We start from the raw sequence: 23,486 nt of genomic DNA, 5'->3' as shown, positions 1-23,486 counted from the left end.
TGTTGGAGGTCCCAGGTTCAAATCCTTGGTGGGGCGGGGGTTTAGGGATGAGAGTGGACTGCCTTCCACATTGTAGCCTAATAAGTCCAGTGTGAGCTTCCAATGGAACTAAAAATGAAAAAAATAGAACGAAACTCTTTCTTTATTAATATAGGCGGAAGTCTATACAGGGCAGCATGCTAACTTCTAAAAATTCAAAATCTTTCAAGAAGAAATCTGACATGACAATTTTAAAGAAAAGTCATTGACTTACTTGTATTAAGGCAGCTCCTTTAAGGTTCTTAAGTCTGCCATAAAATAGCAGGTGCTCTCTTCCTGTTAGGGTCTCCCAGAGCAGGCTACAAATTGTCCAAGAAATAAATAAATAAATACAAGTACACACATACATGCACATTTTATATATGTCCAGTGAAGACCAGGAAACAGAACCATAAAAGTTGCTTTCTTGGAACAAAATAATATTCAATCTTACTCATGTTGTGGACAAACCCCCATGCTGGTGTATATTCCATCCATATGAGTTCGTATGTCGAGACCCTGGACGAAAGCTGTTCCAGATGTTGGCTTCATGAGCCCAATCATCTGTCAAGAGAAACATTTGGACTATGATGGGAACAATATATATATTTGAACTCTGAATAATTGTAGAAAATACCAGGGCTCATTTTAGTTTCTAACTTTAAGAAAAAATAGTAATAGTGTGTAAACAGACAGCCAAACAGATAATCAACTGAGAGAAAGTACAACCGAAATTCTATATATCCAACATCCCCCTTTACAAATTTGTATGTAATTAAAAAAACAAAGATCTTTCCATACTAACCATGTTAATGAAAGAGGTTTTCCCTGCACCATTAGGACCAAGCATGCCAAAGCACTCTCCTCGAGGCAAAGCAAGAGACAAACCTCTCACTGCAAACTTCTCGGGATTTCCATCCCTTCCTGGATACACCTTCTTGAGGTCATCGCAAATGATGGAATGGCTTGTGCCTGGTTCAAGTAGCAACTGTTCAACTTTCTCCCTCTGGAAAAATTTAAGAGCACATGTAACTAAGAGCCTCATTCATGGCAACACAAGTACAGGTTAACTCAAAGCAATTAAGAAGAATAAAACAGCTGAACCATCAAATAAAGATCTTAAAAGATATATTTTCACATTATTGGAACATTCAATTCATAAGTTTTACCCAAATTGAAACATTTGCTTCAACAAAGAAATGCCAGTTCCACCATCCTCCCTAATTTGCCATTTTGGGTTATAAAGACAATTACTATGGTTAGAATAAAAATATTTCAGCCTAGGAGATGTTCCAAACTGATTGAAATTACAACACTTGCTGGATTATCAGAAGTACATGTGAACCAGACTATGAATACAGATATAGAATGGTAATAAACTTGACATTCCTTCCAAAAATCAGTTTCAGGAGTTAAAAAGGACAAGAAAAGTTACCTCTTCAGCCACATCAGCTTTCTCCATATGAACATGAACTTTAGATCCATGCCTTTGTAAACTGGGTTTTCTAAAAGATGAAAATGGTTTCTTTCGAAAGTTCTGCAAGAAAAAGAGAGGACCCCTTCTAACACCACTTCCTGGTGAAAGAACTTGATCTGTATAGTATGCAACAAAAAGCACCACCAACCACTCCACAAACATGATTATCAGAATCTCTTTCATCCCATTCTTACTATCACCCAAATCTCCCCAATGCATCCCATGAGTCCCCATAAAATTTCCTGTGAATGAATACTGTGCAAACTCATATAATCCACGATACAAGGCAAAGCCAGGATAAAACTCCATAACAATAATCCAACCCCCTACAAAAATAAAAAAATAAAAAATAAATATGAGCACAAGAATGAATATAATCATCTGAAAAAAGAAACACAATCAAAGTAGAAGACAAACACACATCTACGACACAAAAAAAAAACAAAAGATCATCAACAAGAAATCACTTATTCCAAGACGTAAAAAATTAAAAGAAAGACAATGCACAAGTGGCTCCAATCAGTAACAGCCGCACATGTGCCTTTCTTTAAATGGGAAGAACAAGCAAAGACAAAACTTCATTTTCTTTGGCACTGGGGCAGAAGTAGATAAATTATAAAGATATGCTTTCATTGTGGACTTAGAAACAGGTTGTTCAAAGGGGCATCCGACTGAAACCTAAATTTTCTTCAAGAAATGACTTTCATTGCATAAAACTGAGAAAAAAATTGTTGGCCTAATAAGGCTTAAGAATCTTATTTTGATGATAACAAATCAAGGGAACTTAACATATGTGGTTAAGTGATGATGTTTCAGGATTCAAGTGGTCTTAATAAAAAGTTCAAGATCTCAAATGCTTGATGCAGTTCATTAAATGCTTGGATTCAAAGATAGAAGATCAAATGAAGCTAAAAGTCCTTTGAAGAAAGAAGTCAAGATAGACTCAAAGAATGGAAGCAAAAGCATGAAGACTTAGTGTTATAGAAAGTTAGAATATTAAGAAGTCTCATGTAAGTACTTCATTAAATTTCAATATAAATGGTTGAAGCTCTTAGGAATTATTATGGATTTAGAGACATGTTTTTTGAAAACCCCGTAAAATGTTTTTAATAAGTCTCATTTAAGTTTTACAAAATCAAAGATTTAAAGTTGTTGGAATTGGTGTATTCCCAAGAGGGGGGTGAATTGGAAATTTAAAAACTTTTGCCTAAGTTAAACCAGATAACAGCAGTATTTTACAACCTAGGGTCTTTCTATGCAATCTCAATCACACTGGTAATTAACTGAGCAAATATTTAAACAATTAAAGCAATCTGAGTATTTCCAAGCATTCACAGAAATTGAAATATAAACAAATAAATATGAAAAATTAAATAGTGCAGGAAAAGAGAATGATACAAGATATGTTATCGAGGCTCAGCCAATTTTGTCTACGTCCCCGCCTTAAGCCGCAACTCAAGGATTCCACTAGTTGCTCACTTCACGCGTGGAGCGACACCTATTACAACACCTTACTAAGATGGTGCACCTAATTCTCTTAACCGGGTCTGAATCAATCCGGTGCTCTCCTAACCGAGTCAGAGCATTTCGGGACTATTCACAGGGCTAGTCTCCCTCTTCCGACTACCCATCGGGAATACAACAGATATAAAATTTTTCGTACAAACAAAACGCTTCTACAAAAGCATATGTGTACAAGTTGAAGCACAAAAGCACTCACGCATGATATGAAGTAAAAGCTCGATGTGAGAATGGGTAAACTATATTTTAACTCTCAGTAATATGTGAATATGAGTATGTGAGAGTAAAATATTTGATATCAATTTAAAATTTTTACCAAATGTATTTATCAAAGAATCTTTGAAACCCTAAACAAATATCTTCAAAAATATTTTTCAAGTATCAAGCACAGTAGATATTAGGGTTTAAGCTTGCAAAAATGGTTTTATCAGAAACTCAAAGCAAGCTTTTGAATCCTGCAATAAGGATGCAAAGATTCACAAGCTAATGAAGAGTCTTCCCAACAATATCTATGAATGAAATAATAAGGAAAGAACTTAAGCTTACTCTCTAAAAGATTTACAAATATGAATGAGAGAGTATAGGCTTTTGAAATATATGAAAAAATGCCCACAAGAATGTTTATTAATCACTCTTCAAGTTACAATGGGTTTGCAAATGAAGAGGATGAAAATAATATGCTTTCTCTTTCTAAGATGTTTTTGCAAAGGAATAATGAGAGAGAATCAAATATACTTGAAAATCAAAGAGCATAAAATTATTGCACAAAATATTTTGGAGAGAATTTTTGCTAATCAAAAATTAATATCCTTGCTAATCAAGGCAAATGGGGAGGTATATATAAATACTCCAAAAAATATAACCATTGGGGACTTATTGGGTATTTTTGAAAATGTTTAATTAAGTTTAATGAAAAATAACCCTGTTTAACCACGGTAAAAATTTCGCTAACCCGAGAGGTTTGGTCAACCATATTCAAGGTTTGGTCGACCACTTTGCCAAGTTTGGTCGACCGTGGTAATTTTGAACTATGGATATGGTCGACTGTCTTAGAGCGATTTTTGAACCCTTCGTACGTTCGGTCAACCATGGCTGAGGTTTGATCGACCAAGGCTAATTTAAACTACACATTTGGTCGACCAAGTTGTTGGGGTGTTAGACACTTTATGGTTCGGTCAACCAAGGACGATACGTTCAATTCAGAACGGTCAACCAAGCGAAGTCAACATGTTGACTTCTGAGCGGTTCAGTTGACCAAGGCATTTATAACGTCAAGGGTTCAGTCAACCAAAGCTTTGACTTTGGTCAACTTCTCAATTCGGTCGACCAAGGTCAAATGACCTTGTGATGGTCGGTTGACCGAAGCAAGTGAAATTCCTATTTTGCCCCTGATTTTGACCTTAACAAAATTTCCCTTTAAATGTATGAGTATGGTTTTTAAGTGAGGGATTTTTCCATTAAAGATTTTGTGTCCTAAGGTCAACTATGGTCCTTGTCCGGTTCCCTATGGTCGAGGTTTTTGAATTAAGCCAAAAAATCCAATGTTGGTCAACCTTCTATTTTTGCCCCAGTTTTAACCCTAAATTTATTTGAAAACCCTGAATAATTTTAGCATTTTTAGAAAAGGTTTTCTGTGAAAAATGTTGGTCCCTAGGGTCTGTCTATGGTCATGTTGAGCTTATCAATCACATCATGCATGCCATGCAATTATTACAGACCACAAACTAAATACATATACAATTTAAGAACAATTAATGTCTTCAATCTTCTTTTGCTTCTTCTTGGTCTTTTATGGAATCCGCCAATAAAATCTGAGTTTTATTTTTAAACTATCCTAATCTGACTTTTGGAATTTAATCAGCTAAGTGTCAATGTCAAAGATTTGAACTTGAGATTGAATATTGGTTAAACTTAATTGATTATCAATAGTATTGTGGTGATTGGTAAAATGCTGAAAGTATATATTGCTGAGATTAAAATTCAACTAAGGAATTTTTAAAAACAAAGTAAGCAAAGAAATTTTAAAAACCCAATTCACCCCACCTCTCGGGAGTTCACCTGAATTTTCAATTGGTATCAGAGTGGGGTTGTAGCAAATCTTAAACTAGAAACTACATAAAGATCCCTATGGCACACCTAAGTGTATCTCCTTTTGCTGAGGGTCAATCCTCTTCTAGACCACCCATCTTCTACGGTGTTAACTACACTTTTTGGAAACAACGAATGAGGATATACCTGCAAACGATGGATTGGAAAGCTTGGAAAGTTGTCACACATGGTGACCTTGTCCCTACCAAAACCGTAGACAATAAAGAAATACCAAAAGAAGAAAAAGAGATGACAGATAATGACTTAAATATGCTGCAAATTAACTCAAGTGCAATGAATGCACTATATTGCGCCCTTGATGTAAATGAATTCAATAGGGTCATGGCATGCAAATCAGCCAAAGAAATTTGGGATAAACTTGAAGTAACTTATGAAGGAACTGTTGATGTAAGAGATAGTAGAATCGATATGCTCACTAGCGAGTATGGAGCATTTAGGATGAACCCTAATGAGACCATTAATAGTATGTAAACTAGATTCACCCATATTATAAAGTCCCTTAATGCCTTAGGGAAAAATTACTCAACTTATGAGATGATCTGGAAAATCCAGGACTTCCACCAATTTGGGAACCTAAGGCCATAGCAATTACAGAAGGAAGAAACTTGAAAAACACTTCTCTTGATGAATTGATTGGATCACTTCTTACATATGAGATGGTCATAAATGAAAGAAATTCAGAAAGTAACAAACCTAAGAAATCAATAGCCCTTAAAGCTGCTAAAGAAAGCTCTAGTGAAGAAGAAGAAGAAGAAAATAAATTAGACGATGATGATATAGCCTTAATTACTAGGAGACTTGGAAAATTCTTCAAGAAAAATAAGAAATTTACTCGAAAATTCAGAGGCTCAAAATCTGATAAAGGAGAAGCAAGCAAAAAGGAAACCAAGAATGAACCTCCTACATGTTATAACTGCAAAAAGGTTGGGCATATAAAACCTGATTGTCCACAGCTCAAGAAAGACAAGAAGAAGACAAAGACAATGAAAGCTACCATGTGGGATGACACAAGCTCAAGCGAATCAGAAACCGAATCAAGTGATCGAGATGTGGCAAACCTCTGCTTCATGGCTAAAGATGTTGAGGTAAATTCCTATACTAGTTCATCTAAAGAATCTAGTGATGAATCATGTAGTGACTCATGTGAGAGCATGCTTTCATATAGAGAAACTTAGGCTTAACTATTTACTTTGCATAAAAGGTTCATAAGAGTAACCAAAAGAAACTTAACTTTGAAAGAACAAAATGAAATACTCAAAAATCAACTTGAAACTTCAAAAACAGCTGAAAAAGAAAAGGACTCACACATTGATGATCTCATGGATAAAATAAATGAGATGTCTCAAGACCTAGTAAAGTTGCAAGTAAATGGTGAAAGTAAGAAAAATTTAGAATTGAGTAAACTTAAAAGTAAAATTGAGGATAAAGAAAAAAAATCATCTACAATTTCACAAAAGGAAAAGAAAATTTTGAAAAGCTGGTTGGAACACAAAGAATGTCATTAGATAAAGAAGGAATTGGATACAATGGAGTTGAAAACGAGAAGAAAAAGAATCTCTATATGGGATACTTTGTAAAAAAATCAAAATATTATGCAAGTACATCTACCACAAATGCTTATGAACATACTACTTGCTTCTTGTGTAAGAAAAAGAGTCATATAAAGTTTGAATGTCCATTTAAAAGGAAAAATGTTAAAATCAACAAAGTATGGAGAGTCAAAACTGAAAATAAACCTAAAATAAAAAGACCTAAAAAGGTTTGGGTACAAAAAGGTAACACCATGAACCCTTCTTGTAGGTATGCTTTAGGACAACTCCATCAAAAGAAAAATGGTACTTGGACAACGGGTGTTCAAGGCACATGACTGGAGATAAATCAAAATTTACTACACTAAGGCAAAAAATGGTTGATATGTCACCTTCGGCGACAATGCCAAAGGTAAAATCATTGGTATCGGGAAAGTAGGTAAAGAACTTTCCTTAACCATTGATGATATTTTACTAGTAGATGGGCTAAAACATAACCTACTTAGTTTAAGTCAATTAAGCGATAAAAACTTTGACATAATCTTTAAACAAGACAAATGCATAGTTGAAAATCAAGAAAAGCATAATGTTTTATTCACTGCAAAAGGGGTTGATAATGTGTATTGTATAAACTTTGAAAGTATAAAATCTCAAGAAATCACATGCTTAACAGCCATGAATGAAACTAGTTGGTTGTGGCATAGAAGACTAGGAGACGCTAGTATGGACTTATTATCTAAATTAGCTAAAAAGAAATTAGTTAAAGGTCTACCTAGCACAAAGTTCGTAAAAGACAAAACTTGTGATGCTTGCCAGCTTGGAAAGCAAACTAAGACTGGTTTTAAAAAGAAGAAACACATCTCCACTAGTAGGCCCTTAGAACTTATCCACTTAGATTTATTTGACCCTACTAGAATACAAAGTCTAGGAGGAAAGCACTATGCTTTCATCATTGTTGATGACTACTCCAAGTTTACCTGGGTATTCTTCTTAACCTCCAAAGATAAAGCTTGCAAGATGTTAATTAACTTGTGCAAAAGACTCCAAAATGAAAAAGGGTATGGAGTTCTAAATATCAGAAGTGATCAAGGAAGAGAATTTAAAAATAAAGAAGTTGACAAATTTTGTAATGAACATGGAATAAATCACAATTTTTCAGCACCTTGAACTCCACAACAAAATAGAGTTGTTGAAAGGAAGAATAGATCTCTTCAAGAAATGGCTAGGACCATGCTTAATGAGGATAAATTACCTAAGTATTTTTAGGACCGGTAAATACCGCATGTTATGTGATAAATAGAGTTTCCATCAGATCAAGCTTAGATAAGACCCCCTATGAACTATGGAAAAGAAGACAGCCTGACATATCTTATTTTCATGTATTTGGATGTAAGTGTTTTGTATTGAATTATAAAGAAGACTTAGGAAAATTTGATGCAAAATTAGACAAAGGAATCTTCCTAGGGTATGCATTAAATAGTAAAGCATTCAAAATCTACAATAAAAGAACACTCACAATCATAGAATCAATACATGTATCCTTTGATGTAGCAAATCCTTTTACTAAAACAATTGATAGTGAGGAAGCTGAAACAATACAAAAACTAGTAGACTTAGAAATTAAAGAAGTCAAAGATGAGAGCAATGAATCAATCTCAAATGATGAACCTATAGAAAATTCTGAACTACCTAAAGAATGGAAGTTTGTAATAAATCACCCAAAAGACCAAATCATTGGTGAACCTTCATGTGGTGTGTCCACTAGATCCTTATTGAAAAATCTATGTAATCATTTCGTATTTCTATCTCAAGAAGAACCCAAGAATATAGAAGAAGCCTTAAGTGATGATTCCTGGATAGTAGCTATGCAAGAAGAATTAAATCAATTTGAAAGAAATAAAGAATGGAATTTAGTTCCTAAACCTGCTTATCATTCAATAATTGGAACCAAATGGGTATTTAGGAATAAAAAGGATGAAAACGGTATAGTAGTACGTAATAAAACTAGACTTGTAGCTCAAGGATATAATCAAGAAGAAGGAATAAACTATGATGAGACCTTTGCTCCCGTAGCTAGAATGGAAGCCATAAGAATGTTACTAGCCTATGCATCTCACAAAGAATTCAAACTCTATCAAATGGATGTGAAGAGTGCATTCTTAAATGGATTTATAAATGAAGAAGTCTATGTGGCACAACCTCTAGGTTTTGAGGATATTCATAACCCTGATCATGTGCTTAAATTAACAAAAACACTATACGGACTAAAACAAGCCCCTAATGTTTGGTATAAGAGGTTGAGTGGATTTCTATTGGATAAAGGCTTTTCTAGAGGTAAAGTGGACAGTACATTGTTTATCAAATCTAAAAATGAAGATATGCTTATCATTCAAATCTATGTGGATGATATCATTTTTGGTGCTACAAACATCCATGTAAAGACTTTGCACAGTGTATGCAAGATGAATTTGAAATGAGTATGATGGGAAAGTTGACTTACTTCCTAAGACTTCAAATTAAGCAAGCTAAAAATAGAACCTTCATAAATCAATCAAAATATATAAAGGATATGCTTAAGAAGTTTGATATGGAAAGTAGCAAACCTATAGGAACCTCAATGAGTACTTCTATAAGTCTTGATAAAGATGAAGAAGGAAAATCAATTGATATGAAATATTACCGAGGAATGATAGGAAGTCTACTATATTTGACAGCCAATAGACCAGACATTGTATTTATTGTATGCATGTGTGCTCGTTTTCAGGCAACCCCTAAGGAATCTCACCAAATAGTCGTCAAAAGAATCTTAAGATATTTAATAGATACTATTGACTTGGGTCTATAATATTCTAAGGACACTGGCTTTGAGATGATTAGCTATTTGGATGCTGAAGCAGGATGTAAAATTGATAGAAAAAGCACAAGTGGTACTTGCCACTTTTTAGGAAGATCTCTTGTATCTTGGTTCTCCAAGAAACAAAATTCTGTAGCCCTATCTACTGCTGAAGCTAAATATATGGCAGCACGTAGCTGTTGTGCACAAACTCTCTACATGAAGCAACAATTAAAAGATTACAAGTTGGAATATTATACATATAAAGTGTGATAATACCAGCGCTATAAATATCTCCAAAAATCCCATATCACACTCAAGAACCAAGCATATAGACATAAGACATCACTTCTTAAGAGATCATGTGTAAAAAGAAGACATCTTACTTGTGAATACAAGTGACCAATGGGATGATATTTTTATCAAACCTCTTCCAGAAGATAGATTTATATCTATAAGAAGAGAACTAGGATTGTTACATAGCAGAGAAATTGTTTAAAGAAGATATTGAACGAATAGTAAAGTAGAATTTGAAAGGCAAGTGAAGTCAAATGACTGAACCATAAGGCACAGTCAACTGATCCCTTTCTAACTTTATTAGTATTTCAGGATCAGTAAAGTCAGGCGACTAACCCTCTGAGCCACAGTCGACTGACTCACTACTTTCTGGGGAAAAATTCAAATACGCTAACTGTCACGCAACTGACCTCGATTTCAATCGACTGACTAACGGCGATTTAAATACCTAAAGTGCGCGAAACCCAAATCCTTCAACTTCCCAAGCACCTGACTCTGTTTTTTTTCTCCTCTCTTACACTCATTCTCCTTCGAACCCAAGTGCTTCTACATTCAAAATCCTTCGATTAAATCTTGAAGAACATCACCTACACCTTTCCCTCACGATTTTCTAGGGTTTTACCTTTCAAACCATCATGCCACGAACGAAAACCACTGGATACAAAGGATCCACTTCTGGGAAAGATGACAGCGAGAACATCGAGAAATGGCTTATAAGTCCTCACGCAAAAAAACTTTACAAAGATCATATTCATTCAGCTGAACCCATTTTCGGTAAAGTCTTAGATAATAAGTTCTTTGAAGAAAATTGTCCCAAAATTTTATCTACATTTAGAGCATTAGGATGGAAGAAATTTGTCACCTATCAGGCTAAGGGTGTCTTTCCCAATCTAGTTAAGATTTTTTATGCAAACTTGGTTAAAGGAGGCACAATAACTGATTACACGCTTAAATTGCGTAATTAGGTGTTTTAATTCATGCATTGAGGCGTATATTTTTAATTAAATACCTAATTACTCTCAATATTTTAGCATTGTGCTCTATTTATAATATTTGGGTTTTATTGAATAATTTCTGAATTTTTTTTGGTATTTTATTGCAGGGTAAATTATGGACGTTAAAGCCAACGGTATTTCATAATTTGGGCATAATTCCCCCACCCAAGCTCCGATCGAAGTGATTCAAAATGTTGTGGAAAGCCGAGAAAGTGCTATACAACTTTCATGTTTTGAGCTTTGAAAGTTACGGGCTCTAGGACGATCAAACTCGGGCATGTTCGCTAGGAAACAAAAAGAAGAAAAAAAAAAAAGAAGAAACAAGAAAAGAAAAGAAAAGAAATATATATTGATGATTATGTTATGATTAACACTGACTTATACCCTTCACATACTTACATATAGCCTAAGAATTACACACTCGAGTCATTTATGGGTAGTTTCTCTTTATATGACTTTGTAACTCCATGAAAGTTGATTAGTAGTTCATTCGTGTTAATTTGGCTATATAAACTCTTGTATTTACATGGTATCTCATGAGGCTGAATAGACACATTCACGTGATTCATTGCACTTAGGGTTCCTTGTGAGCACTGAAAGAACACCCGTGGCGACTATGACACCTTGTGAGGTATCCTTGAACTATTTATCATCCTTTTGAGTGTTAACATCAAATCAAAGTTCATGAAACTCAGTTCACTTTTCTTCTAGATGATTCTTTGTATACTAGTCTCTGTTTTTTACTTGCTAGCCTAGAGGTGGCATTTAGTGGGGAGATAGAAACCTAAGTCTCATAACCTACTCAAGATGTGAAGGCTGAGTCACCCCTAGAGATAGACTTAGTTCATGGACTACTATTCGAGCTTAATTTCCATTTGTGGTATGAAGACAATAAAAGAAGTGTAATGATTGTCTTAATTGACCATAAAAAGATAGAATTGAGAAATGAGCAGAAGAAAGAATAAGAAAAATAGAAATGCACATGAAATGAAAGGTTAATACCTGCTCCACATAAATACCACAAAAAGTCAGGGACACGACACATGTTCTCCACATATGAAGACTCTTCAACTGCTTAATGTCTCAGATGTATTCACGCCTAATTTGTAAATAAGTTGATCTAGGGTGGTTTTAGTTGGATATGGCGAGTAGGTGAGAAGATGCTAAGGTGAAGAACCCGACACCTCACAAATAGGCTAGATCCTTTTCAGACTAGTCTACTCCATATATTTAGCAATTGTTCCTTGCAATATGTGGGATATTGGATCGCAACACTCCTCCTTACATATGATGAGTGAACCTATCCTTTTTGAGTGTTTTTGAGAGTATACTAGTTAGGCTGAGTCAAAATGACCGTTCTGTAAGTGTCCACTGGCATCTTGGGTGTAACGAGTCATACATATTACACACACCTCGAGAATTCGCCTGTTTATACTCGAATTTATATAACTACATTAACTCTGAATTATACCGCAGGTTAACTTCATGTGAGCATACTGTTCTTAATGGCTATATAACGATGAAACTTGCATGAATGACTTACTTCGGAGTTGCGTGCATTGTATATGATAAGCTTGTGTGAAATTTGGTTATATTCCTGTATGTGAATTGGTATGATTGTGTCGCATGTGCAGTCGTTTCATGTTTGTTGGAGTTAGTATTTGTGGGTACCGCCCTAGAATTCATTCATGTTATTTTCTAGAGACTAGCAAAACATTAGTTGGGAGGTGTGATTACACACTTAAATTGCATAATTAGGTATTTTAATTCATGCATTGAGGCGTATATTTTTAATTAAATACCTAATTACTCTCAATATTTTAATATTGTGCTCTATTTATAATATTTGGGTTTTATTGAATAATTTCTAAAAATTTTTTGGTATTTTATTGCAGGGTAAATTATGGACGTTAAAGCCGACAGTACTTCATAATTTGGGCATAATTCCCCCACCCGAGCTCCGATCGAAGTGGTTCAAAATGCTGTGGAAAGCTGAGAAAGTGCTCAACAACTTTTGTGTTTTGAGCTTTGAAAGTTACGGGCTCCGGGATGGTCAAACTCGGGCATGTTCGCTGGGAAAAAAAAAGAAAAAAAAAAGAAACAAGAAAAGAAAAGAAAAAAAATATATATATATATATATTGATTTGACCCAGCCATGCAGCCGGGTGCTTGGTGTTTGGTGCGCTGGGTAGGGCTGGGGGCTCTCTCTGGCTTTATATATTTTTTTTCCTTCTTCTTTTGTAGCCGGCCTCACTCCCCAAGCCTGCTCTCTTCCTCTCCTTTCCCTTCCGTTGTCTCTTTCCTCCTTCTCTGTCTTTCCTTCTCTCTTCTCTATCTCATTCTCTAACTCTTTGTCTCGCCTCTCTCTTCTCTTCTCCCTTCTTATTCTCTCAGCCCTCTCCCTTCTCTTGGCCTTGCCACTGTCCCTGCTGCTGCCGTTTCAATCCCACCAACCCGAGAAGGCTTTCCCAATTGCTGTCCTCCTGCTGCTGCTGTGTCAGTCTACTTGCAACCGAGGCTGCTGTGCTCTTCCATTCTTCCTTGTTGCTGTGTAGCTGTGCAGCTGCTGCCCACAAAGCCAAAGCCCCTGCCCCTCCCACTGCTGCTGCTGCTCTTCCTTCAAGCTGCTGCTAGAGGCCCAAACCCGAGACCCCCTCTGCTGGCTGCTGCTGTGCTGAAAGACCCAAGGACCCGAGCCTACGGCTGCTGCTGCTGCTGCTCTCCCCCCTACCTGCTGCTGCATCAAACCCCCACGGCCAGCTTTACTCTTGCTCTTCTCCCATCTCTCCCATCTCTCTCTCATTTTTATTTAGTTGTTTTAATTTATTTTAATTTACCTTGTTGAATGTTTTACTTGGATTTGAGTTTAGTTCAATTGTTTAAGGTTGATGGTTAGTTCAATTGTTTAGTTGATGTTTACTTGGATTTGAGTTTAGTTATTTTTAATTTAAGATTTTGTTTAAGCTATTAATATTGTTGATTTTAATTTCGTTTTTAATTAAGGTTTCATTGTTGAAATTTAAATACTTATTTTATTTAAGTTTGGTTGTTCGAGTGTGGTTTATTATTTTTATTTTTTTTTAAATCTTTCTAGAAAATTTAAATTTGGTTGGGTTCTCTTTATGTTTAGTTTAATTAAAGTTCGAACTTTTATGGTGTTTCCGGTTATCGTTAATTGTCAAAGAGTTAAATTTTCATTCTTGGTTGGGTTAAAGTTTATTTCTTTTGTGTTGATTGAGGTTGTTAGGATTGCATGTTTACTTACGAGTTTGTGTTTGATTTAGTTTTTTTAAGTGCACGCGCAGGCTACGTAGGAAAGTTATCGTCTTTAATCCTTGTCTGAAGTTCAACGTAGGATTCAATTCTTGCTTGGCTATTAAACATAGGATTTTTGTTTCTCGTTGTTGAATTTAATGCGCATTAGGATTTAGAATTTAAATTGCGTGTTCTTTTAATTTGTAAAAAAAAGAATCTCAAACATCCCAAAAAAACCCGAATCTGAACTATGTTCAGTGACCCTTTTGTTTATTAATTTATGATTGGAATTATGTAAAATTTGGAATTAAACTGCATTCCTTGAGGAGACAATCTGGCCCTTGGGCTAAATATTACACGACTGAACTCCTATACTTGGGATAGCTTCCGAGCTACTCATTTTTTGAGTGAGTCAGTAACTACTACCGAAGTTATGGGAAAGGTAATTGCACTTACTCCACAAACTTTGGCAACAATTTTCAACATTCGTCAAGGTGAATTTGAATGTCCAGCATTTGAACAATCATGGATTATGGAAAAGGTTTTACCCCTGAAGAATTTTTGCCACTGATTATGGATGAGGAACCGGCTTATTTTGGACATCCTCCACTCTATAAACAATTAAAACTTCAGGCACAAATCCTCCAAAAGATCATCACATACAATATTTTGCCTCGAGTAGGATCACATGACTACATCTCTTATTTAGATTGTTTCGTCATGTGGTGCTTATTTAAAGAGAAGAAGCTTGATTTATTAAGTTTGATTCTAAAATGGATGGTCTCAAGAACTAAAGCACACAAAGTAATTTCACCATATGGAGGAACTCTGAATCTAATCTTTGCCCATCTTCACATAGCCTCTCCAAATGACTTGTTCATCAAGCAGACCCACTATGACATTTTCTCATCAACCATTCTTAAATAAATGGGTTATGAAAAACACGAGCAAGGCTGGTTTCCTAAGTTGAGAAGAAGACAACGGCAAGATCTTGCTCCACAACCACCGGCTTAATAACCAGCTCCTCAGGCTGATAATGCCCCTTCCTGGTTTCTTCCTTTCCATCAACAATTCACCGTCTTTAGTGGTGAAATGAGATCTGGACTTCAAACTCTTCAAGAAAATTTTGCATTTCTTCAAACCAACTATTCTTCACTGGATCAACGACTTGGTCATATTGAACAACATATAGCTGGTTCTTCACGAGGCAAAGATCCTATGGAGATAAGTGAAGCAGGCACTGAAGAAGAAGGAAATGAAGAAGAAGATGAAGATGAAGAAGAAGAAGAAGAAGAAGAAGGAACTAAAGATGACGATACAGCTGCAGATGCTTAGCTATTTTTTTAAAAAAATTTGTATTTCAGATAGTTGTTTTGTACTTCTTGGACATTTCGCATGTTGTTTTTGGACTCCTTGATTACAACATGATACCTGTTATTCTCTATTTTTGTGCTAATACTACTCTATGCTTTAGCATGTTTGTGTTTATCTCTTTTTGATTAATGTCAAAAGGGGGAGAACTTTTGAGCAAAATTGGAAGCACATTGCTGATACACACTATTGATAATATTATGGTTATGAATTGACAAATATGAACTTAACATTGATGATCTTGAAATATGAACTTATATAGAATTTGATGAACTGAAACTCTGATGTGCAATCATATAAATAAATGACTTATTTTCAAAATTATGTTAAAACTATGCTTATTGTAAGGGGGAGCCTTTTTTAAGGCTTACTCATTTTTACTCATTATTTGTCATCATAAAAAAGGGGGAGATTCTTGATCTAACAAGGCTTAAGAATCTTATTTTGATGATAACAAATCAAGGGAACTTAACATATGTGGTTAAGTGATGATGTTTCAGGATTCAATTGGTTTTAATAAAAGGTTCAAGATCTCAAATGCTTGATGAAGTTCATTAAAAGCTTGGACTCAAAGATAGAAGATCAAATGAAGCTTAAAGTCCTTTGAAGAAAGAAGTCAAAATAGACTCAAAGAATGGAAGCAAAAGCATGAAGACTTAGTGTTATAGAAAGTTAGAATATTAAGAAGTCTCATGTAAGTACTTCATTAAATTTCAATATAAATGGTTGAAGCTCTTAGGAATTATTAGGGACTTAGAGACTTGTTTTTTGAAAACCCCGGAAAATGTTTTTAATAAGTCTCATTTAAGTTTTACAAAATCAAAGGTTTAAAGTGTTGAAAAACAAAGTTTTTGGAATATTGCAATGTCAGGCGACTAACATTGTTCGATCAGTTGACTAATATTTTTATGCTGAATAAATTGAGCGAACAAAATAGAATCAGGCGACTGACCTTACAGAATCAGGCAACTGACCCCATTCTATGTTTGAATTTTCGCTAAATTATAAAGGATCAGGCGACTGACCCTATCAATCACAGTTGACTGACCTACGGTTTTTTAAATTTAAAACAATGAGGGAAAGTTTTCAAAACTGATTGCTTAGTCCCCAGACTTTGTAAAAACTTAGGGAATACTGCAAGTAAACTTGGGGAACACAAAATATTATTTTTTCTATCTATAAATACATACTAAACCCAAGGATTATATACACCAACAATTACAAACATGCAGCTATTGATTAAATTCCCATACTTTCAAGAGTTCTTACTGAATACTTTGCTAAAAGCTATTGCTGAGTACTTGCTGAATTAAAGCTTACGGTTCTTGTGCTCTAACTGAGTTTTACAATCTATCAAAGAACCCCGGTGATATTTAGTTTGAGCTTCATCTCTTTATATTGTTTATTTACTGAAGTATTTTAAGCTTTTAACTTGTACAAATCTGATCTGTTCTAACTGAGAGTGTTTATTGTACGGCAACAAAGTTTGTTTTTCTTGTTGTTTTTGACGATTCAGGGTTGTTGAATCGATGGCTAACGAGAAGGGGTATTCTTGTTAGAGAGGGATCTCCACTTGAGAAGAAGAGAGGTTGTAACTTGGCCTAATAAAAAGTTGGAATCCTCACAGCGGTTGCTCAGGGCAAGGACGTAGGCTGTTGGCCGAACCTTGTAAAAAATCTAGTTCTAAGCTCTTCTCCCTACTCTCTTTATTTTCTGCAAGTATATTATCTGCGGGGATGATTTTTATATCTTGCTAAACTTTAGGGAGTGCTGGAATCTTGTTTTGAAAGCATATTTAAATTCAGCATATATTAGTTAGTTGGTTGGTTTGACAAATTCATCAAAGTCCTGATTTTGAATATTAAAATAGCTGCAAGGTATTTTAAATTAAAAGTTTGCAAAACTCAAATATCTGAAAATTATATTGATTTGAGTAATCTAACTTTGGAATTTAATCAGCTGAATGTCAATATCAAAGATTTGAACTTGAGATTGAATATTGGTTAAACTTAATTGATTATCAATAGTATTGTGGTGATTGGTAAATTGCTGAAAGTATATATTGCTGAGATTAAAATTCAACTAAGGAAATTTTAAATACAAAGTAAGCAAAGAAATTTTAAAAACCCAATTCACCCCCCCCCCCCCCCCTTCTCTTGGGAGTTCACCTTAATTTTCAAAAATATATCTGCAAAGCCCTATGAGTAAGACCAATATACTCTTCTATTCCAAAATCTTGTCTACTTACTTGGGAATGATGTATCTTGAAGAAAGAACTGGAAAAGAAAGCCACCTAAGAGCCCTGATCCGAAGACACATATGTACCCTACGACTGTCATCATCAAAATTCAAGCATGAGTTAGCATCAGCCAAGTAAATATTCTAATAGAAGAAAAAGTTTTCCTTCTGCTACTATAAATAGTATAAATTAGCCAAGATCAAACCTGTAGCTGTCTTAACATTTGAAAACATTGCAGCCACTAGAAAGGCCATCGAAATTTGCAAGTTTATATAGAAGAAGTAAAACACGAATTGGATGCTGTAGTCATTCAATGTGAAAAATTTCAACCCTGCAAGCAACTCAATTGAATTAGAGAGCTTCAATTGAAATTGAAGACATAAAGCAGTCAACTGGTTTTAGTATTACCTATAACTGAGCCAAATATCACAAAACACAACGTATAAATTGAAGATATTACAAGAAAATAAGCATAGGTAATCATCCAATATGGCCCATCGCCAAGCCCATGCATTTTCATCATGATTCTTAGATTTTGTTGCTTCTCATATACCAGAGATGCCAACACAACCTGCATCAAAGCAGAAGCAAATATAAGGGCCACAAAACTTGAAAGAATTAGACCATTCTTATGAAAAAGAACAATCAGAAATTAGCTGTAGTCATTGATGATTATTCTTGACTCTCACCCATCATAAAGACAACTAGAGAATATTCCTGAAATTTATTATTGAGACACTTGACTTCAAGATCATAACCATGGTTACACTTGTTTCTCATTTTATGGTGCATTCAATTCTGTAAAATAATCCAATGACTGCAAGGATGGTGTTTCTATAAGCACATGAGTAAAAGCTGATCTAGAATTTATGTAAATCAGCATATAGGCCATAAACAGGAAAATAGGAGAGTCTTAGAACACTTGAATATGTGAATGAATCTTAAGAAATCATCCAAATAAAAGTTAATTTTCTATAAATGCTTCACGGGAATAAAATACATGTGCATGAAAAGGCAAATCCAATATACACCACACCTCAAACTCTTACACCAAAGAAATTTTTATAACTGCATAAGTGATCATTAGTACTTTCTGCACCTTAGTTTCACTTTCATTTTCATGTCAACTCTTGTACCATATCAGATTACTGGTCAAAACGAAATTGTGTTTCAAGAGTCAACTAAAAAAAACATCTCAAAACAACCATCTTATAAAATTCTTAAACTATCAATAATTTTTATTTTTGGGACTGAACAGAGTCAGTTATAGAATATTATTAAATGTGTGCATAAAATCAAAACAAATTAGTAAATGTTAGTGTCCAATTGTGATAGAGGACACTGATATATAACTGTTTAAACAATAGCTTTAGAACAGACAATAATAAACATAATAAAGTTTGCAATGACATGCAAGCCTCAAATCCTTAACAATATTCAAGAAAATTTTAATGCAGGTGAACGTTTTGCATACTTACTGGAAATAGTTGAAGAAGGACCCATGTAAAGAAGAGAGTGCCAAGAAGAGACGACAAATCCAGCCTGAGTTGGGTTGCCGGTTTGGGCATTTCTTTGACAAAGTCAATTAACATTTTTGTGCCAGCTCCTTGCAGAAATTGGAGATAGGCATTTGACACCTGAAAATAATGCTCGTACAAAAATATCAGCATTTACTCCTGTTTGCCATTCAGTTTTATGTACAAATCAAGCATTCATAAATCCAGAATTTTTTAAAAGAAAAAAATAACACAGTAAACTTTTCATGAAGAGCAAGCACAAAAAAAGAAGTGTATTTGTCCACTGATAAAATACAGCATGCACCAGGCAAAAGTTAAACTGAAAATAAACCCAAAAACAGCATTCTCCTAATCCGTGGTACTAGATGAACTAGCCTTTAACTCAGTTTTATTTGAAAAATAAAATTGACAATTTCCCAGCCTTCCTACAAAAAATATCATTACCTACAAAAATTAAAAAAAGGAATAGAGTGCATTCAATCAAACAGAAATTTCTCTCTTGCATAAAGAAATAAAGGCCCAAAAAATTATCTTATTAATGAACAATTCGGTGGTAGGGTTGGTTCTAAAGAGGAGTCGCCAATTGAAGGGCCACCCACCTGTTTGGACCACTCATACGGTACAAGTTAAGCCTAAAACAAAAGAAAATTTCAAACCCTTAAAGAGTGAATCTAGAGCTTTCATTGTGGAATAAATAAACACCAGGGCCTTTGTGCCCTACGAACTGACAAGCTATAAGTGGAATATGAAACCATTTAGTGTTTAAATTTCTCCACAAAAAAAAAAAGTGAAGTTTTCTGTTCATAAATTACCTGAAAGGAGGTGGCTCACCCTATTTGATCTAGCAAACAGCGGTGATCTCATTAAAAAATAGTGGAGACACTATTCATTAATTTTTATGCTAATGAATGAGTTAACTTCATTCTTTTAATCAAGGTTTTAAAAGGCTCAACTGAGGCCTGCCTAAAATGCTTCGTGGCTTAGTCTAAAATACCAAATCCCAACAAGTCCAATGCATTGCGCTCAGGACTACGCATTTGCACAAAAGGCACTTGTGCCTTTTTAGTTGAGGATTACAAATTCTCTGTTTATGAATCTCGAGTTAGATTTGGCTAGAAAAGTTTAAGTACATGCTCATATGAAGGGAATATTGCACTATGAGTTGATTTCTAAAACTGTTGAACCTCAAACCTCAACCTTCCCAAAATAATTGAGAGTTGCAACTTAGATCCTAAAAATAATTCAAACTTTGTAATATTATAGCATCTCTGCATGATTTTCTTAATGAACTCAAGTTAATATTTTTTGAAAATGGCCAACAAATTGTTTACAAATTATGTTTGATTTTTATTCAAATTTTATTTGTTATTTCCTAAAGCTTTTTCTTGATTTTTAAAAGCATGTCTAATTTATTTACATATTTTTATTAAATATTAAAATAAAATTCTTAGAAAAGGCTTCCCCTCCCCCCCCCCCCCCCCCAGAGTGTTAAAACACTCACCTTACGCCTTTGCCTTTTAAAATAGTGCTTTGATTTATTGGCATTGCTACATGAAGTCTCCTCTCCAAAATTAACTACTTTAACCCACATTAATCCATGAAATAAGAAGCATTTATATACTTCTTGTCATTTTCCTTGGTCATTGATCAGACTTATTCTCCATTTTTTAACATCTTCACATAATCTCTCCCTTACGTCTTGTCATGTTTGGGAAACTGATAGTTTTCAAGAATGAACTCAACAAGCTAATTACCGCTCAAGCACGGTTAACTACCTGAGGCTTATTTCCCATTTATCTATCTTACTACATCCCACAAATCCTTTATGTTTATTTATATATGCATCCATTGATAATTTTTTATTAAACAAAAAAAAATAAAAAATAAATAAAATCTAGCTCTGCCCTTTTTAAAACCAAAATCTTAAATTACGATTTCGACTCAAATTTCAAAGCTCCAAAAGTATGGAAATTTTGATTTCGATTTGAAAAAATAACAGAAATTAGTAGTAAAGCATGGAATTCTTTGTGAAACTTCAGAAATTTTTAACAAACATAATAATATAAGTTTTAGGACTAATATATTACAAATTAAATACATCCATGTTTTGTATGAGGTGGAAAAGTTGTAAAATAGTATGTGTATCAAACATATTTGTAAGATAATGTACATTAAACATATTCAGTTAATACAAATGAAATTCATAAATCATTTCAATATTATTTATTATACAAATAATGATAATTTAGACATGAATGGTTAAATTAAATGTTACTGTAAGTTTATTTTTTCATATAATTTCAAAAGCATTTGTAATAATCTTTTGTTTCGAAAAAATAAATAAAATAAATTAAGATAGAAATTTCACTTCACTCCTAAATATCTCATTTGAATTCTAACGAAATTTCATCATATAGTTAAAATTTCAATAAGTTTCGCTAAAATTTCGAGATTTCGATACATTTCGGATAATTTGTTGAGATTTCAACAGAAATTATGCAAGAGGGAAGTCAACTACCATTTCGATTTCGAGGATGATGGAAATTGGAAATTTCGACAATTTCGTGGAAATTTAAGACCATGGTTAAAACTCAATATCCAAACTTAAAAGGAAGAAAAAGAAGAAAAAAAAGATATATAATAACAAAAACAATAATTATTTAAATAATTAAATAATATTTCAAACCAAGAAAATTCGAACATATTATTATTTGTGAAACAAGGAGGTCAAATGTATATGGAAAATACCAGATTTATTGATCGTGGAACCCGCGCCAATGCAATAGGACCTCCGCCTGTGTCATTCTTATAGGTCGAATTGTACCAAATAGTCACATTAAAATTCTTCTCATTTGAGTTTAAGAAATCATATGCTGTAAAAAATTTTAAAAAAAAATACCGATACTCCATAAGAAAGGTAACCCACATGATATGTAGTCCTATAAAACAAGTTAGGAACATGAAGTAAACCAACCTGCTGTTATCTCATTAATCTTTCTCTCTGAATTCCCTTTTCGGTAACCCTTATATAGCCCATCATTAACCTCAAAAGAACTATTGCGCCACAAATGAAATCCTTGAACACATCTCATCTCTAGATTCAAGACAAAAATAATTGAGTGATACAAGCAAATAAAATTATATTAAAAAAAATGTGTGTGTGTGTGTGTGTGTGTGTGAGAGAGAGAGAGAGAGAGAGAGAAGAAAATCCAACTAACTACACTGGTGCATATGACAAATGGTATACACAACATTAGATGAGCTTGAGTTGTAAAATGAAAAGGATACTAGTGAATTTTGTTCTTCATGCCCTATTTTCTAAATAATAGGAGGAAAAATAGGAACAATTACAAACATTGAAATCTTAGCGCTTAAAAGTTGAAGGGGCACTATGGTGCAGAAAAGGAAGGAATCAGACACTCACATCAGTACACTTATTTTTTTTTTGACACTCCTGCTTTTTTAATGTTTATTTCTTCTTCTTTTTTCACTTGTGTATGAGTCACATTAAGAAAGGGATTCACATCCACTTTTAGCTTTAATAAAATCATTTTATTCACTAGCTATCCTTACACATCATCCGAATATACGACTATAATTAGAGAGTTTTGCGTACCCCCACAAAAATGAAGTTTTTTTTTCTGAACACAAGCATGTCAAAATTTTTTATACAGCACAAATCCAAGGCATAGAATTTAATTATAAGGATAAAAGATCATGTATACGCAGAATCGCAGATGCAGATCTTTGGAAGTTTTTCAAACTGAACTAATGAAAGTAAACTTGTGACTTTCTCCAACAGAGGCTTCCATATTTGTTAATTACATGAAAAAGTATCGAAACTTGTCTATTTCTTATTGACCTAATCAATGTTTCCTTAAGAAAGGGATTCACATCCACTTTTAGCTTTAATAAAATCATTTTATTCACTAGCTATCCTAACACATCATCCGAATATACGACTATAATTAGAGAGTTTTGCGTACCCCCACAAAAATGAAGTTTTTTTTTCTGAACACAAGCATGTCAAATTTTTTTATACAGCACAAATCCAAGGCATAGAATTTAATTATCAGGATAAAAGATCATGTATACGCAGAATCGCAGATGCAGATCTTTGGAAGTTTTTCAAACTGAACTAATGAAAGTAAACTTGTGACTTTCTCCAACAGAGGCTTCCATATTTGTTAATTACATGAAAAAGTATCGAAACTTGTCTATTTCTTATTGACCTAATCAATGTTTCCTTCTTTCATCACAAATAAATAATGGACTACAAACATAATTCCTAAGGTGGCATTTGGATACCTGTAATTGATTCTAGC

The 23,486-nt window shown here is 34.1% G+C and overlaps 1 protein-coding gene across 2 annotated transcripts in view; it reads right to left on the bottom strand.

The window, feature by feature from the left end:
• The window catches only part of LOC131146616 (ABC transporter A family member 7-like), a 34,772-nt gene that overhangs the window by 6,961 nt on the left and 4,325 nt on the right, over positions 1-23,486 (bottom strand). Inside the window, exons 5-14 of one of the 2 annotated variants that reach the window (XM_058096318.1) lie at positions 22,136-22,255; positions 21,910-22,034; positions 19,123-19,281; positions 18,053-18,215; positions 17,850-17,975; positions 17,654-17,737; positions 1,454-1,821; positions 824-1,024; positions 473-582; positions 254-338 (exon numbers count right to left, since the gene is read on the bottom strand). In XM_058096318.1, coding sequence (XP_057952301.1) covers positions 254-338; positions 473-582; positions 824-1,024; positions 1,454-1,821; positions 17,654-17,737; positions 17,850-17,975; positions 18,053-18,215; positions 19,123-19,281; positions 21,910-22,034; positions 22,136-22,255 — 1,541 coding nt within the window. The remainder of the gene's footprint in view (positions 1-253; positions 339-472; positions 583-823; positions 1,025-1,453; positions 1,822-17,653; positions 17,738-17,849; positions 17,976-18,052; positions 18,216-19,122; positions 19,282-21,909; positions 22,035-22,135; positions 22,256-23,486) is intronic. The other variant, XM_058096319.1, reaches the window with a different exon arrangement.

This window comes from Malania oleifera, chromosome 13, assembly GCF_029873635.1.
Source record: "Malania oleifera isolate guangnan ecotype guangnan chromosome 13, ASM2987363v1, whole genome shotgun sequence".
NCBI lineage: Eukaryota > Viridiplantae > Streptophyta > Magnoliopsida > Santalales > Ximeniaceae > Malania > Malania oleifera.
Note: the sequence above shows the minus strand (reverse complement) of the source record. Positions and strands in the feature narration are given on the sequence as shown.